The sequence below is a fragment of the Palaemon carinicauda genome, chromosome 36 (assembly GCF_036898095.1).
Source record: "Palaemon carinicauda isolate YSFRI2023 chromosome 36, ASM3689809v2, whole genome shotgun sequence".
NCBI classification, from domain to species: domain Eukaryota; kingdom Metazoa; phylum Arthropoda; class Malacostraca; order Decapoda; family Palaemonidae; genus Palaemon; species Palaemon carinicauda.
In genome coordinates this window covers 63794046-63813020 of record NC_090760.1, presented here as the reverse complement: position 1 = coordinate 63813020, position 18975 = coordinate 63794046, and the positions used below count along the sequence as shown (strand labels likewise).

The following is an 18975-nucleotide window of genomic DNA, read 5'->3' as shown; positions in this document are numbered from 1 at the left end:
CCCCCAAACTCCTCCTGGTGAAAAACCAGTCGCCTAGCCAAAGTAACGCTCTCTAGGAGAGCGAGAGAGCACTAGCTTAAAAACAACGGCTTCGAAGTAGCTAGGCCTAGTGTAAGTTCTGACGTTTAGGCGAACGAGGAGCAGCAGTTACAAGATCCGGACGAAGATCCTTAAAAAAATCATCATGATTTAATTAAAGTCCATAGGAGGCTAAGCAGCTTAAGGCTCCTCTCCATCTGACAGAGTCCTCAAGGGAATATCAGTAGGAGGGAGAACAGCAACTTCCTCATCTACAGGAACCTTGTCCGATAAAAGCTGAGTCTCTCACTGGTGCATTAGTAGCGGACCAGAACGCAACGTCATGTAACTGCTTGACAGTCTGTGAACTGTCAACAACTGAACTGTCAACCACAACAGGTGCGTGAGGACGTACAGCGTCCACTCGAGACTGCTTTGACTGCCTAGACTGAGCAGTCAAAACAACTCTAGAATGCGGAGGTTGACGCACAGCGTCAAAACAAGTCAACTCCGATTGTTAGTGAACGTCTAGAACGTCAACAGGAGCATCAGCCAGTGGCCTAACGTCCAAATGCGGCTGAAAAACCACACGAGACCGCATCGAGTGTGGTTCTAAACAACCTGACTGACGTGACTAAGCTACGCCAACGTCAACAGTAAGCACAAAGGAACGTTAGGTTGGCTGAAAGCCAGGATATCGATGAGATAAACGGCTAGACTCAACAGACTAATCGGCAGAATAGTCTTCCATAAGGGAGGCAAGCATATACTGCATGTTTTGCCATACAACCCCTTAAGGATCAACGGAAATGGTTGTGGTAATAGACGAGGGTAACGTCTGTGACCGCAACACTTTGCCTACAAAAAAAGACTTTCGGAGTCTGTGTTACGCTTTTGTTAGGCGGCGAGCAGTTATCCGATGACTGCATAGGGTCAGAGCTGTCCTAATGGCTGTAACCAGGACGCTGGACCTGTCCTGAAAGGACTGACTTTCGCTTAAGGGCTTCGAAACCTTGTGACAGGTTTCTTATGCGAAAAGCCTACGGATGGCGAGGAGAAACAACGTCTCTCTCGTCTTATGGTAGGGGAGATCTTGGTAAGAAACACCCGATACCATAGAGGGAAAACGTCTGTTCGTTGGTCAAGGCCTCTCGAACCCATAAGTCTTTTGACATTACTTCTCCCCTGGGCTTGGGAGCTTGCAAGAGGTCCCGGACTAGGTGAACGACAGGCACGAACAGACGAACCCTCGGACGCAACACTGTAACACTTTGCGCCTCGGACGCAACACTGTAACACTTTGCGCATATCACTTTATCACTTCGATTTTCTGTTTTGCACTTATTTCTACCTGAAACACGCAATTCTACCCTTCATTAAAAGGTAGTAATTGCGAAATCAGTCGTATAATGCAAGCTCATTAATACCAGCAAAAAACAGAAAACATATTTTAAGATAAAAAATTCAGTGGCTGGGAAAGAGACTAAACACTAGTTCATATAAACTACGTTTTCAATCTCTCACCGCACATAGCCTGGGGACGAGAATAAAAAACTAAAAACGTTTTATCCTTCCTCCCCGTACAGAGACTAGGGACGAGAGTAACTCGAGAACAACGTTACCCGCTTGAACGGAACGTTTTCTCTCCTCTCTCTCCCTCCGTCTCTATCTCTCTCTCTCTTTCTCTCTTGATTTCGCACCTAAGAGAAGAGCCCAATTATATTTCGTCAAAAAAACATGTTATTTGACTAAAGGAAAAAACTGAAAGGTTTTTCAAATAAAAAGTTCCTTTAAAATAGAATTTAAAACATTTAAGCTAAGAAAGAATGAACAAAACGTCAGAATCGATTTACTCTTACTGCAAAGTGAAACCGTGATACACTCTCTCTCTATCGTAACGATAGAGCGCATGTTGAACGTCCTGAACGTCAACAACTGCGTAGCATAAATAAACTAAACGTTAGTTCATCTTTGAAAACAGTAAGAAGACTATCAAAGAAATTCTTTCATAAAATATTACATTTAAAAAGTTTTAAATCCTTTAAAAGCTAAAGACGATATAAAGGGCTCAATGTTGATTAACTTCGGTTTCCAAGTTAGGACCGCCTACTCTCAGGAAAAGTCTATATAAACAAAGCATTAAAAATTTATTTTATATGTTTATAAAAAATGGAAAGTTAATCGAAGAGGCCTAATAAAGGCGGAGATATAAAATATATAGAGGAAAATCTATAACGTGATAAGATAATTACTAAAAGCCTAAACACACTTCCGTCTAAGGGAAGGGTCGGCCATTTAGAAGTGAAAGAAAGTCCATACTCTCTTTGTCACCATAATTAAATCTATCCAAAACGAGTTCAAGTTTTGAGATGAAGATAAAACACCTGCATAGCGAAAGCTCAAAACTAGAATAGTGTACTTCACCAATAGTTGTGAAAACAAATCTAGTTAGCAACAGCGAATTAGTAGGTCTTGCCGGTAGCCCGACAGAGAGAAAATTGAGTTCTTTGTTTACATTGAGTACTGAGTACCTGCACGACAGATGGCGCTGTTGAAGTACACCCCCTACCTGCATAGCGATCGCTGGCGGATTTTTAACGTAGAGTTTTCTGTCGAGCAACAGAGTTGCAGCTTATATAATCACCGGCTAAGTTAAATATTGAAAAATTGTAAGTTTTGTGTGAGACGGATTTGGCAAAGTAAGGGGGGAGGAATGAGGAGGATTTGTTTTTGTTTTATTTTTATTTATTTGTTTGCCAAATCCAGAGAGAGAGAGAGAGAGAGAGAGAGAGAGAGAGAGAGAGAGAGAGAGAGAGAGAGGGAGATTGTGTTAGCGAGGGAAAGTAGTTAGTGCATCGATAGTTTGTGGTGAGAAAGACTGTTGGTATAAATGAGATTGTTTGTTTATGTTTTTAGTTAGGTTACGACAGTGGTGAATGTCTTGGGAGAAGGCTTATTTTGATTTGACTGCAGCTTAAGGCAGTTGCGTGTGTGAATGCTGGATTATATTTATATAATTTTCTTACCAGCGTTGGAAGTGATTATTTATTTTCTGAGCCGTGATTCCTCTTTTGGAATGACTAAAATTTTTGAAAGTGGATTATTGTTGATGACCTGGCCTGCGAGTGATTTTGTTTAGACTGCTCTTTTGAATTGCCCAACTGTTGATGACCTGGCTTGTTTATCAAGATTACGCATGATGATGATGATGATGATGATGATGATATGATATCCAGGACCCCAATTAGGGAGGTAGTTGCGGAAAATTGCCGCACAGTGTGTTGCTAGCCACAAAGGTGTAGTTGTGTGCAGTAAAAGACAGTTCTGCAGTGTGTGGACGGCTGTGTCAATGTGCCATTGATTAAGACTCTGTCCTTATAAATATATAATCATACATATTTGGGTGTTGTGTGAAGTTTAATTTTAAGTTTGTTAGGTTTTTTTGGGTGATTATTTGAATGGTATACGGTTATTATATATTTAAGTGTTGATAATTTGATTGTGGATTATTTATGTTGAGCGTTTTAGTTTTAAGAAATATAGTATTAAGGGTATGTTTTGTTTTGTTTGTCCTTTTGTCTAAGAGTCCAGTTTATGATAACGTAAGGGGAAAGTATGTGTTGAGGAGACAATTGCCAGTAAGTAAGATTCAAGGGTGTGGGGTTTGTTATTGCAACATCCCGCCACAATGTCTCATGAAAATATACAGTAACCAGTGCTGCCAACGTCTGATGTAGATAGAATGTTAGCGTAACATGCTAACATTAGCTGTGTTTTTCATTTAATTTTTTTCATTCTACTTGCCGGTTGTAGACGCTCCTGTTCGTGCATTCGTACATAGGAGGTTTCGACATGCTGCGCAAAAACCCCACCTCCCTGCGCAGATACTTTTCCTCCACCAATAGGATTTCTTCTTCTCTAATCATGAAATGTAACTATATGTATCTCTACCAGCTCTGTTCAAGTCTATTACTTGATTAGTTATGTAATACCCGCGTATACATATTACGTTTGACCCAAGAACTACTCATTTTATTATCCGATACCTTATAAAACCACCTCATTTTATATTCCCAATAAATATTATTTATCATACATTCCATTTTAACTTCCAATATTGCTTTTATTTCTTTTGTTATTACCTTGTCACACTCCGATTTCACATAAATACTTGCTCTCGACAAGTTTCCCATTCCAGTTCATTCGTGTTTACCGTGTAGACTCCGTTGTTTCCCCGTTAAGCAATCACGAACCCATACATATTCAAAGTTTGCACAAGAGGGTTGTCAGTTAATATTTCCCTACCCCCTTGCTTTATCTCTTCAAGTGGTCTATTCATACCCCTTCCATCAAATCCTTTTCCCTAGAAACCTTTGTCCTAGTTAGGTGTCCTTCATTACAAGTGAGATTTATTTTTTCGTATAGAAACTTGTAACGGCTGTAGTATTCCATACCTAAACGCATTTGCTAAATTCCATGGTGATTTTTATGATTCCACATCCAATGTTGATAATTTCCTTAAAGCACACAATGTAATACCTCAACGTTTACAGTGCCCCATATGCCATTCCTTCCTACCTTACAGGAAAGACATTCATGTATTTACTGTAATACCCAAACCAAGATATCTAAAACCAAAAAGAAATGTCGGTGTGGTTATACTGTTACTGCTTATAAAGGTAAATTTTGGGGAAAAAGTCGCCTACCCCCATGGAAGATCCGCAAGTTTCGCCGTCCGGGTCATAAAGGTAAGTCATTCAACAAAAGTCAAAATAGTGGGTTTGAGGCCTGTTAACTTCTAGGTTAGGTTATGTTGGTTTGTTAAGTTCTGTACCCTTTTTTGTATATTTTTATATATCATGTAAAGTATATATGGAACAATTCTTAAAATACACGATATTACCATAGCAGTGCTATCGTTAGCAATGCCTTTGTAACCTTAACACTGTGTAACATTGGTAACGTTGCTAATTTTATCGTTCGTAGTACATATGTGAGGTTTGTGACCTGGGAACTCCTAGGTTAGGTTAGGTGGGTTTGTTATTTCTGTACCCTTTCTGTACTTTTTATATATTGTGTAAAGTGTATATGGAGAAATTATTTAAAATACGCATGGTAATATCTAGCATCACTATCGCTAGTAATGTCACCGTATTGTTGGTAACGCTGTGTATCATTAGTAACATGGCTAATTTTACCTCTCCCAGTAAATACGTGAGGTTTGTGACTTGGGAACTACTAAGTTAGGTTAGGTGGGTTTGTTAGGTTCTGTACCCTTTTTGTACTTTTTATATATTGTGTAAACGGTATATGGAAAAATCCTTTAAAATACACATCGTAATATTACCGTAACATTGGCAACGTTAGCAATCCCAGGCAACGTTGGTAACACTGTGTATCATTGGTATCGTTTCCACTGTTATCGTTCTCAGTACAAACGTGAGTGAAGTGACACCGTTGAACAGGTCATTATATTTAAACATTTTAACACAACATATATAACAATAGTGATTATATTTAATCATTTTACCAGAAAATATCGTAATAGTTTACAACACCACGCTCTCCGTTTACTCCAAAATAATGCAATCCTGCAGGTTTTATCTTCTTGCACAGTAATTAGGTGGTTATTTAAATTCTGGGAAAGCAATAATTAGCAAAATATGTTGAGGAAGGGGGAGGGGTTATAATAAGAAAATAACTCGGTTTTCTCACTAAACGACTCGGAACTGACATGTCAACACAGTCAACCAAACAGAATTCGTGATGCCAGCGTACATAAACAGAAGTCCGTGATGCCAGCGTACATTTGATATACTGTATATTCAAAATATGCTTTGTTAAAAATGGATTAATTGCTCAAAAGTGTCCATAAAATATAAAATTTACAAATAGTAACACTTTTGAGTAATCACTCAATTTTTGATTAAGTATATTTTGAATATACTGTACAGTATATCAAATGTACGCTGGCATCACAAACTTCTGTTTATGTACGCTGGCATCACAAATCCTGATTCGTTGACTTTGTTGACATGTCAGTTCTAAGTCGTTTGGTGAGGAAACCGAGCTATTTTCTTTTTATAACCTCTTCCCCCTTCCTCAAGATATCTTACTAATTATTGCTTTCCCAGAATTTAAATAAACGGTAAAATTACAGTTTCAACCATTATGGGGAAACTGGAATAAAAATATATTTGTTGCATCAGAAATAGTGTAGTTCAAACGCATTTAACGTTTATTTTGACCGCAAACCATCCAATTTAGAAATTTACTATGTAATTGGAGTTAAAACAACGAGTTTTTCCAGAAAAATCAGTGTTTGTAACTGTGTTTTTATTGTTTTTGTTTCATATTATGTTGTGATGCAGAAAGACCCTACTTCATCCCAACAATTATGGGGGACACCAGGTGGGAACGGGTTTTGGGTGGGGGGGGCGTCAAATGATATTTGCAATAAAAAAAATGGTTTATGTTAGAAAACAAATCATGAAAGCTGTCAAGTATACCACAGACCTTAATCTTTCATCACAAACCCTAAATCTATCCCTAAACTAAACCAGCTAACCTAACATACCCCCCTAACCTAACCTAGAAGGCCCCTAGTCACAGACCCTAGAACTACCCCTAAACGAAACCAGCTATCCTAACAAACCCCCCTAACCTAACCTAGAACGACCCCAGTCTCAGACCCTAGACCTACCTAAACCTACCCCTAATCTAAACCAGCTAACCTAACAAACCCACCTAACCTAACCTAGAAGGATCCCAGTTACAGACCCTAGACCTACCCCTAAACTAAACCAGCTAACCTAACAAACCCCCCTAACCTAACCTAGAAGGACCCCAGTCACAGACCCTAGACCTACCCATAAACTAAACCAGCTAACCTAACAAACCCCCCTAACCTAACCTAGAACGACCCCGGTCTCAGACCCTAGACCTACCTAAACCTACCCCTAATCAGTACCTCACAGAAAAGTAAAGGTGAATCACATTTAGCACACTTAACACTTATGGGTTATACTGAATGCTCTCTAAAAAAAACCTATTCAAAACCTCTGGAGTACCATTATAACTTTCATGAAATCGAGCGATCACCTCAAAATACGAATAGCGACATATATTGCACACCTGCACCGGAGGATCCATATATTGCACACCTGCACCGGAGGATCCATATATTGCACACCTGCACCGGAGGATCCATGACAGTTAAGTAACGAGAGTGCTGAACGTATAGAGACCGGCAGGTTTCAAAATTGAAAACAAACGACAATCAGGCGTTTCAAAAACAAATGATAAGGGAAAAAAATAGCCAACGATAACTCTTGAAAAAAAAACTCTAATTTCATTGGAAGAGCGACATTACTAGCAGGAAGCCAATAATAACTCTTGAAAAGATCCCAGTAGTATTTTGATTGGAGGAGCGACATTAGTGGGAGGAGGAAATGCGCATTCAAGCAAATATTGTCACATTACGCAATAGGGAGGAGCCAAGTAAGATGAAAACAGATATACAAACTAACAAGAGCTACCTTGCGTGCCCATGGAAAGATATACACTAAACTTAGAAAAAGTCAAAACCTTCAATACCTGAAATATTTTTTTTCTCTGCAAGTATGCATTAGCGACAATAAAGTATTGAGAAAAAATTTTTTGTTATCACGTGCTTTACTCGGGAAAAATAATAATATAATAGATTTCCCATAATGGTTGAAACTGTAATAATACCAAATAACCACCTAATTACTGTGCAAGAAGATGAAAACTGCAGGATTGCATTATTTTGTAGTAATTGGAGAGCGTGGTGTTGTAAACTATTATCAAAAATATGTTTTCCTGTAAAAAATAACGTATAACCAGTTTTCACCTTCCTTTCATCCGTAATAACAGCAACCAGTTCGTCAACTTAAAGTTGGTCGAATTGGTTGTTCTGTTTGTTTGCGGTTGGAATGAAGATCAAATTCGGTCAAATCACGTTATTTACTACAGGAAAACATATTTTCTGTTCGAAATCATAATCTGTAATTCAGTAAAAGTTTACCAAAAAACCAGCTTTCCCACTAGGATCCCCCATAATTGTCTTTACATAAGGGAGTCCAAAAATTCATGAAATGGTGGTTTGCCGCAATAATCATGGTCATAAATGCATAAAACACAAGATAGTGGGTAGGAAAAATATATGGTTAATGTATTTGGCTAGACATTGAAGTATCATATATTTACTAAATCTTGTTGTGGCCGTCTTTCCTACACTAATAACAACAAGTCATAAGTGATCTGGCAGATACTGACAAACATAGCCTCCATACCTTGGTGAATAGGCCTACTTCAAAGAAATATATATGTCAGATTTTGGTTTACATGGCAGATTAGTGGAGAAAACTGACACATTTTGCGATTCGCGACATATTATTTAAAGAGGACAGACACTGATGTCTCGAATACACCAACACTTACTTCGAACACAAATGGTTTCATGATCTTGGAGTAGTTCCAACTTCCAATATTCCGGTGAGGAGTAACTTTAGATCTGATAAATTACTCCTTTTTTTTTTCAGAAGTACTTGAGATACAATCAATACTATATGGTTATAAATTAGTATGCTAATATTTATTTTTATTCTATAATTAAAGCTGTCGAACGAAATACATAGACTTTCTTCATTTTCTTAAGACTTGATTTTGTATGCCAAAATTCGTGTTCAAGCAAGAATTTTTTATTTATAACTTTATACTCAGTTACCTCTGCCACCGAAATTTGAAGGAGGTTATGTTTAACTACTGCTTGTGCGAGAGAGAGAGAGAGAGAGAGAGAGAGAGAGAGAGAGAGAGAGAGAGAGTGTGTGCGTGTGTGTGTCTGTGCTCGTGTGTGATCAGCTTCCTGGCAACAATTTTAATCATAATGTAATAAAACTTGCAGGCATTAACTATTTGGTAAGTAGGTACATTATTTTACTGCCACCATCGAAGCAAATGACAAAATGAAGTAAATAATGAATGGTTAAGTATTGAATTTTAAAAGCTAAAGATGGAGACGCCTGGCAAAATCTAACTGAGTTAGGCAGAGGAATGTTTCCTTGTCTTTTTTTTTTTTATTCCTAAATATCCTACCATCTATTATTAGTTCCATTTATTATCTCCGCCAACAAAATTGGAATGAGATGTCCTCCCCCCACCCCCCATTTGTGTGTGTTTGTGAACAGCTTCTTGGCACAATTTTAATCGTAGAGTAATGAAACTTGCAGGGATTAACTATTTTGTAAAAAGCTGAAAATTATCAAATTTGGAAGGTCAAGGTCAAAATGTCTAATTCACGTAATCAGCCATAAGTTTGGAAATCATTATCACTGAGACTTCAAATTTGGTTCATATTTGAGTATATGAAAACTCACGCCAATTCCGGTCTAGCTTTCACCTATGCATAAATTGGGTGGTCTTCAATGATTCTGATTTGCAAATTAGTTTGGTCAAAAAGAGAAAACCTCTTAATAGATAACATCAGTAAGTATTAACATCAAAAACTTTATTAGAAATGCCGTCATCATACACAGAAATATGGTGGTGTAACAAAGTTTATTATTATGTCATAAACTTATATACAGACAAAATTCCTTTTCTATAAAAGGAACAAAAACTCTGGCTCAATTTATATATATATATATATATATATATATATATATATATATATATATATATATATATATATATATATATATATATATATATATATATATATATATATCAACCAAGGCACTTCCCCCAATTTTGGGGGATAGCCGACATCGAACAAATGAAACAAAAAAAAGGGACCTCTCCTCTCTACGTTCCTCCCAGCCTGACAAGGAACTCAATCGAGTTTGGCTGGTACTACTAGGTTGCCACAGCCCAAACTCCCCCGTTTTTCACCACAGATGAAGCTTCATAACGCTGAATCCCCTACTGCTGCTACCTCCGCTGTCATCTAAGGGACCGGAGGAAGCAGCAGGGCCTACCAGAACTGCGTCATAATCGCGCCATTCATTCCTATTTCTAGCATGCTCTCTTGCCTCTCTCACATCTATCCTCCTATTACCCCAGAGCTTTCTTCATTCCATCCATCCACCCAAACTTTGGCCTTCCTCTTGTACTTCTCCCATCAACTCTTGCATTCATCACCTTCTTTAGCAGACAGCCATTTTCCATTCTCTCAACATGGCCAAACCACCTCAACACATTCATATCCACTCTAGCTGCTAACTAATTTCTTACACCCGTTCTCACCCTCACTACTTCGTTCCTAACCCTATCTACTCGAGATACACCAGCCATACTCCTTAGACACTTCATCTCAAACACATTCAATTTCTGTCTCTCCGTCACTTTCATTCCCCACAACTCCGATCCATACATCATAGCTGGTACAATCACTTTCTCATACAGAACTCTCGTTACATTCATGCCCAACCCTCTATTATTTACAACTCCCTTAACTGTCCCCAACACTTTGCATCCTTCATTCACTCGCTGACGTACATCTGCTTCCACTCCACCATATGCTGCAACAACAGACCCAAAGTACTTAAACTGATCCACCTCCTAAAGTAACTCTCCATCCAACATGACATTCAACCTCGCACCACCTTTCACTTCTCGTACATCTCATAACCTTACTCTTACCCACATTAACTCTCAACTTCCTTCTCTCACACACCCTTCCAAATTCTGTCACTAATCGGCCAAGCTTCTCTTCCGCGTCTGCAGCCAGTACAGTATCATCCACAAACAACAACTCATTTACCTCCCATTCATGGTCATTCTCGTCTACCAGTTTCAATCCTCGTCCAAGCACTCGAGCATTCACCTCTCTCAACTCCATCAACAGACAAGTTAAACAACCACGGCGACATCACACATCCCTGTCTCAGCCCCACTCTCACCGGAAACCAATCGCTCACTTCATTTCCTATCCTAACACACGCTTTACTACCTTTGTAGAAACTTTTCACTGCTTGCAACAACCTTCTACCAACTCCATATAACCTCATCCCATTCCACATTGCTTCCCTATCAACTCTATCATACGCTTTCTCCACTTCCATAAACGCAACATACACCTCCATACCTTTTGCTAAATATTTCGCCCAAATCTGTCTAACTTTAAAAGTCTGATTCATACGACCCCTACCTCTTCTAAAACCACCCTGTACTTCTAAGATTACAGCGTCTGTTTTATCCTTAATCCTATTAATCAATACTTTACCATACACCTTTCCAAGTACACTCAACAAACTAATACCCCTTGAATTACAACACTCATGCACATCTCCCTTAGCCTTATATAGTTGTAAAATACATGCACAAACTCAATCTACTGGTACCATTGACAACACAAAACACATATTAAACAATCTCACCAACCATTCAAGTACAGTCACACCTCCTTCCATCACCATCTCAGCTCTCACACCATCCATACCAGACGTTTTTCCTACTCTCGTTTCATCTAGTGCTCTCCTCACTTCTTTTCTTGTAATCTCTCTCTCATTCTCATCTCCCTTCACCGGCACCTCAACACCTGCAACAGCAATTATACAGGTATCTGTCTCCCTATTATCCTCAACATTCAGTAAACTTTCAAAATATTCCGCCCACCTTTTCCTTGCCTCCTCTCCTTTTAACAACCTTCCATTTCCATCTTTCACTGTCTCTTCAGTTCTTGAGCCAGCCTTCCTTACTCTCTTCACTTCTTTCCAAAACTTCTTCTTATTCTCTTCATATGATCGACCCAATCTTTGACCCCACCTCAGGTCAGCCGCCCTCTTTACCTCACTTACCTTGTGCTTTACTTCCATATTTTTCTCTCTATATTTTTCATACTTCTCTACATTATTACTCTTCAACCATTCTTCAAAAGCCCTCTTTTTCTCTTCCACTTTTACCTTCACTCCTTCATTCAACCATTCACTGCCCTTCCTCATGCTGCCTCCAACAAACTTCTTGCCACACACATCATTTGCAATCCCAACAAAATTTTCTTTTACTAACTTCCACTTCTCCTCTAAATTACCAGTTTCTCTTACTTTCACTTCGCCATATGCCATTTTCAACCTTTCTTGATATTTACTTTTTACCCCCGGTTTTATCAGCTCTTCAACCCTCACTATCTCCCTTTTACATCCACCTACTCTATTCCCCCACTCTTTTGCTACAACTAATTTTCCTTCCACCAAAAAATGATCAGACATGCCGTTAGCCATATCCCTAAACACGTGCACGTCTTTCAATCTTCCAAACATTCTTTTAGTTATGAACACATAACCCATTAATGCCCTTTCTATCACTCTTCTATTTGTCACTCTTACCCATTTATAGTTGTTTTTATCTTACTTTTTGAAAAAGCTAGAACTTATCACCATCTCTTGCTCAACACACATATCTACTGGTCTCTCACCCCTCTCATTTTCACTTGGTATGCCATACTTCCCAATGACACCTACCTCTCCAGCGCCCACTCTAGCATTTAAGTCACCCATGACAACTACATAATTGCTTCTACCCAGTCCATCTACACACCTAGTTAATTCATTCCAGAACTCATTCTGCTCTTCTTCACTTCTCTCACAACCTGGCCCATGCACACTGGTTAAAGCCCAATATTCCCTACCCAACCTAACCCTTACCTACATTAACCTCTAGATGATATCTCCTTCCATTCCACTACTTTACCTGCCATCCAGGTTGGTCAGCCGGTCCCAACAGCTGCTCGTGCACGAATGGGATGACCCTTAGGTCGTGCGGGTTCACCTGTCTTCACCTTCCAAACAAGTGAGGTTCATGATGTGTAGAGTAACCCAGTGGAGGTGCCATATCGGGACTTCAGGGCAGAGCAATGTATTGTTGTAAGGAGTGAGTAGGAGGCAGGAGTTTGTACAAAATACTTAGAGAAATCTTACTGCTCTAAGGGAATATACATATACAATAACTCTACTACCTATTCTGACTTGCTAGAAATTAATAACTTAAATGATCAATTAGCAATGGGCATACATCTTAAAATTAACAGACCTAAATTGGCTTTGAGAAATAAAAGCTGCTTTCAAGTCAGCAGTATTGAAATTATATTCAAAAACAGTTTAATAATTTATCTCGACGCACGTAGTTTGAGGAAAGAACCACTGCACGCCGGCGAAAGGCTTTTGCTGTGCGTGTCTACGCTGTGACGTCACGAACATGGCGTACGCTATTGTTTGTTATGTATTATTGTAATAATGTACTGTATTACCTCAAGTGTTATGTGTATCGAACGCAACATTGCATCATATTGCATTGATAAAACATGTTTAAGATTGTACATAATTGAAATAATGTATTTTGATATTAGGGTTCAAGCATTTATTGATTACCTCAACGATAGGATGTGATTCTTTTTACTTTTGTGCTGCAGTAGGATTTAATTCTTTTGAGAGCAATGCTCTTATGTTTGTTGTAATGTTTTGGTTTGTGAGATTGTTTACGAGACGCTCGACGCTCAGTTGGGAGTTGGTTGTCGGAAGCCCATAGCCAAGAGTAGTGTAGCCTCTTATTATACATTAAAGGGTTATGTACTGTATACATCTGCGTTTGATTCAACATCTCAACCTTAAGAAATTGACGACGCAGATGGAATCCCCTGGATAATTGCTAATAATTATTCACTTATTTACAGGTGAGTAATATGCTGAAATCACCAGACGATTTTCAACTAACTTAAAATTGGCGATGAGGATGTGATACCCTGGAAAATTACTAATAATTATTCACTCATTTACAGGTGAGTAATATGCCGAAATCATCAGACGATTTACAACCAACTTAAAATTGGCGACGACCTGATGACGAATACACGCAGAGATCATAGAGAAGCAGAAGAAAAATTATTGCAAGAGAAGCAGGAGATAAAGCCCAAAGAGGATTTCCCATGCAGCCAACCAAAAGAATTTCATCAAACACAAGCAAACAAAACAAGAAAACAAAGTAAAATTTAAAGTTGGGTTGGATAGAAAAAGGTAGGAAGTTACAAGGTGACTTTAGAACAGTAGCCTAACCTAATCAAGGTAAGAAGTCAAAATGCTTCTTGACATTGAACATCCTGAACGATTTAACATCACAGCTGAACCCAATTCTGTTGCAACATGATGGCAACCGTGGTGTGATGAATTTAAGATTTATTTAGAAGCATTAGGGAATATGAAGGATGCCCAAAAGAAGGCATTATTACTTCATACAGCAGGTAGAGAAGTCCGGGAAGTGTTTAAGACATTGCAGCCTACAGATGACACAAGTGAAGCTGAAATTAAGGCTCTTACCACATATTTTGTTCCTCAGGTCAATAAATTTTTTGAATGGTATCAATTTACAGCACAGGTATATCAGAAAGAAAGTGAAAGTTTAGATGCATTTGTGACTAGACTAAAGAATTTAGCTGTTTCATGTGAATTTCTAGAGTTAGAAAATTTTATCATAGATCAAGTTATTGCACATTGCACATCATAAGAGCTAAGAAAGAAATTATTGCAAGATAAAGATTTAACATTAGAAAAGGTATTGATAATAGGCAGATATTTAGAAACATCAAATAGGCAAAGTAACATAATAAGTAGTTTTAAACATAAGACTCTGCAAAACAATCTTTGCAACATCAAATGTCTCTCTTTTGGGAGAGGGAGGCTTTTATCCGGTCCTGGATGTAACTGCTCTCAATGCCTTCGTTCAGAAGTCAAAGTTCTCCATGGAGACATTGAAATCATGAACTATTTAAAGTCTCATGTCAGCCTGGTCACAAGGCGAAGCAGAGTCTGACTGCTTTCGCCTTCAGGCAGTAGAGCCAGACTGCATAACTTCTGGCAATCTTGGGAGAAGAGGGGAGCAGACCTTTGGTCAGTACATCTTCTGAAGGAGGATTACAATTTCTTTTCATAGGACATTTGGCGTCTGGCTCTGTTAACCTCTCGGCGCCACGTCTTACAGGAAGCTTAGCGCCACACCTTCCAGGATGTTTGGCGCCACGTCTCACAGGAAGCTCGGCTCCACGTCTTACAGGATGCTCGGAGCCTCGTCTTTCAGGAAGCTCGGCGCCACGTCTTACAGGACTCTCGGCACCTCGTCTTTCAGGACGCTCGGCACCACGTCTTTCAGGATGCTTGGCACCACGTCTTTCATGACGCTTGGCGCCACGTTTTACAGGAAGCTCGGCGCCACGTCTTACAGGACGCTCGGCGCCCTGTCTTTCAGAACACTCGACGTCGGAGATCTAGAACGAGGCATGACATTAAACATGAGAACCTCGGACTTAGTGGTGACACTAGTCGAATCGAATGTCGAGATCAAGGACGCCTTAGTTCCGATCTCTTTGATCACAAAAGTTTTTTGTCAAGCGTCTAGCCTTAGTACAACGCGGCGACATAGGCGGTGATCCGGGTTTCCTTGACGCCAGGGGTCAGGCCCTTAATAGATGTATCCTGATATACACAGAGTCACTAGTTCCGTTAGATCTTCTGACACCATCACAGAAAATATTCTATTTAAGGATGGTGATTCAGAGTCAAGTTTTTTCAGGCTTTTACATCTCCTCTTAGAACGGAGGAAGCCTTCTTGAAACTGCAATCTTTATAAAGATACAGAAGTGTTCTTCGAGGAAGTGGATGAGTATGTTGGGAAATCTCTCCTCTTTGGGAGGGGGTTTTTTCCCTGGGAAGACGGATTCTTTCTTTGTGACCATTGTTATGTCATTTTTCATCCTAGTTTTCCTGGACCAGGGTTCGATTTCCGGCCAGTCAGAAGCTAGAAACTATGGTCCTTATGTGAGTTATCTTTATTCTCTCCATTTCAACCTCAATCATTTTGGGACAAGGAAAAGGTCTTGAGTCGATATGCATCTCTTTTAGGATGCCATAAGAAGTTGCCTTCAGTGGTGGTTCGATCCAGTCTAACTTCCAGAAGGTCACCCCTTTTGAACAGAGGATCTTAGACCTTGTGTCTCGTCGCCTCGGATTCGGGGTGGGACCAACACTAGACAGTTGGAAGCTTCGGGACTTTGGACAGAGGATCAGAGGAGCTTCCTCATCACCCAAAAGAACTGTTGGCAGTCCAGTTGGCTCTTAAAAAGCTTTGAAGGATCAGTTTGGAACAAAGTGGTGCAGGTCTATGCCGATTACACCACAGATTTGGCTTTCATTGCCAAGCAAGACAGAACCCACTCGAGGTTCCTTTACGGGACTGAAAGGAGTCTTCTCATCTGGGCTAAGGGGAATGTTTTCCTTCTAACAAGGTTCTTTCAAAAAGAGAAGAACTTATGGCAGAACAGTCTCAGCTGGAGAATGGACACTCCATCGGGAAATCTGCAAGAATCTGTGGCCACTTTGGTGTCGTTCTTGTATAGTCCTATTCATGACTTAACAGACAAAGAGACTAGAAACTTACTGCTCTCCAGTGCCAGTTCTCGAAGCAGTCCACATAGACGCTTTCCTGTTAGTCTGGTCCAATCTGGATGTGTACGTTTTCCTCGTTCTATTTCCTTTACAAGGTGACACAAAACCTTGTGTCGCACGAAGGGACCAGGTGACCTTAGTGGCCGCCTTTTGGCCCTCAAGAGGATGGTTCACAGAGATACTGGAATGGATGGTGGACTCTCCTAGAAGTCTTCCATTAAGAGTAGTTTTACTCAAACAACCTCTCTTGGAAAGTCTCCTTTCTAGTCTCCAAGCTCTTCTTCTAGCTACCTTCAACCTTTTGAAACCTCACAGGAATAGAGGTTTTCGAAAGAGGCAGCTAAGTCTTTTACAAGAGCAATAAGAACTACCATCAGGATTTATCAATCCAAATGGGAGGCTTTTGAGAATGGTGCAGAGTCAACTCTGTTTTCTCTTCCAGTATCTCTACAACTCAGATTGCTGACTTCCTGTTTTACCCTAGAAGGAAGCTCATTTGTTCATCCTCTTCCATTAAGGGATACAGGTGTGTGTTAGCGACTGTTGTCAGACACAGTATCTTGGACCTTTCGATTGATGAAGTCCTACAGGAATTTCTCAACTTGTTTGTAACATCAAACAACCAGGATTCACCAGCTTGGATCTTGGACTCAATCCTGAAGTTCCTTATGAGTGACAAACTTGAGCACTTGTTTTCATCTTCATTTTTAGGACCTCTCGATGAAAACTATTTTTTTGTTAGTCTTGTGACATCTAAAGATGGGAGGCTTTTGAGAATGGTGCAGAGTCAACTCTGTTTTCTCTTCCAGTATCTCTACAACTCAGATTGCTGACTTCCTGTTTTACCCTAGAAGGAAGCTCATTTGTTCATCCTCTTCCATTAAGGGATACAGGTGTGTGTTAGCGACTGTTGTCAGACACAGTATCTTGGACCTTTCGATTGATGAAGTCCTACAGGAATTTCTCAACTTGTTTGTAACATCAAACAACCAGGATTCACCAGCTTGGATTTTGGACTCAATCCTGAAGTTCCTTATGAGTGACAAACTTGAGCACTTGTTTTCATCTTCATTTTTAGGACCTCTCGATGAAAACTATTTTTTTTTTAGTCTTGTGACATCTAAAAGAATCAGTTAACTCATACGTTTTAGTAAAACGTTGGCTTTCGAGATAACAAAGATATCTACTCATTGCAGTTAGGCTTTCTCGCCAGGAAAGACCGCCTTTCTCAACCTTGACCTAAGGCTTTTGAGTTTCCGAATTTTTCGGATTTGGTTGGCGAGGAGTTGGAGAGAGTCCTGTGTCCAGTAAGAACCCTGAAGTTCTATCCAGGCAGTATGAAAGAGTTGCGAGGCAAGTCGAAAGATCTTTGGTGCTCGATTAAGAAGACCTCGTTTTTCAGATGTCAAGAATGTCCTTTCATTCTTCATCAAACTCTTATAAGAGAGGCTCATACACATTACAGTGAGACTGGCCTCAAGTTTCTAAGGTCAAGACGCATGAGGTTAGTACTATAACAACTTGAATGACCTTCAAGCAGAATAGATTGTGGTGGAGCATTATGGACACAACCTTTTGGGGGAATAAATCTGTGTTCACTTCACACTATTTTAATCGTGTCCAGACTCTTTATGAGGACTGCTATACTCTGGGACCATTCGTGATAGCGAGTGCAGTAGTGGGTGAAGGATCCACCACTACGTTCCCATAATCCCAATAACCTTTTCTTCTCTTGGAACTTTTATTTGTTTTTATGGTTGTTTGTGGAGACTGTGTCAGTCTTCCAAAATCATTGATTTTAGTCAGGTGGTCAATTTTGTTCCTTGAAGAGCTCCCGGAACTGGTTATTGGAGGAGGTTCTGTCATAATGAGGTATATACACCGGTTTGACAGTCCCTAGAGATCTTCAGCCCCCTGGGAGGATCGCTGGATCTCATAAGGCTAGCAGTCATAATGAGACAGAATCATTGAAGTCAGCTTCCTTATCAGGTACGAACCCTTCAGTTTGTTTTAATTAACTCTTAAGAAAAATTCCAGATATACTAGCTGTCTCTAACCCTCCACCAAAGGTGTTAATCAGCTATATATATAACTACCGGGTAAGTCTTATGTTTAAAAATGTTATTTTCATTATAAAATAAATTTTTGAACATACTTACCCGGTAGTTATATATAATTAAAGTCCCACCCTCCTCCCCTCTAAGAGACTAGAGGCATGGAATATATGAGGGTTCCTGGAATAGTTCCTAGGTACCTCGCTAGGGCGCAGGGGTGGTACACCTGGCTATCCAATCGTTGATTGGCAATAGTTTTGAATTTTCTGCCGTTGACGTCGGGGACGTAAGCTATATATATAACTACCGGGTAAGTATGTTCAAAAATTTATTTTATAATGAAAATAACATTTCTACAAGCAATAGAATAGAAAATTCTAAAATTAGTACAATAGGTTCCAAGTGGAAAAACAATGAGAATCAGAGAAGGAATATGTCAAAGCCCAGTCATA

General features: G+C 39.6%; 1 protein-coding gene across 1 annotated transcript in view; it reads right to left on the bottom strand.

Moving 5' to 3' along the window:
• Window positions 1–18975, bottom strand: part of LOC137628662 (uncharacterized) — a 45698-nt gene that overhangs the window by 21387 nt on the left and 5336 nt on the right. Inside the window, exon 2 of the mRNA XM_068359814.1 lies at window positions 14927–15292. Coding sequence (XP_068215915.1) covers window positions 14927–15292 — 366 coding nt within the window. The remainder of the gene's footprint in view (window positions 1–14926; window positions 15293–18975) is intronic.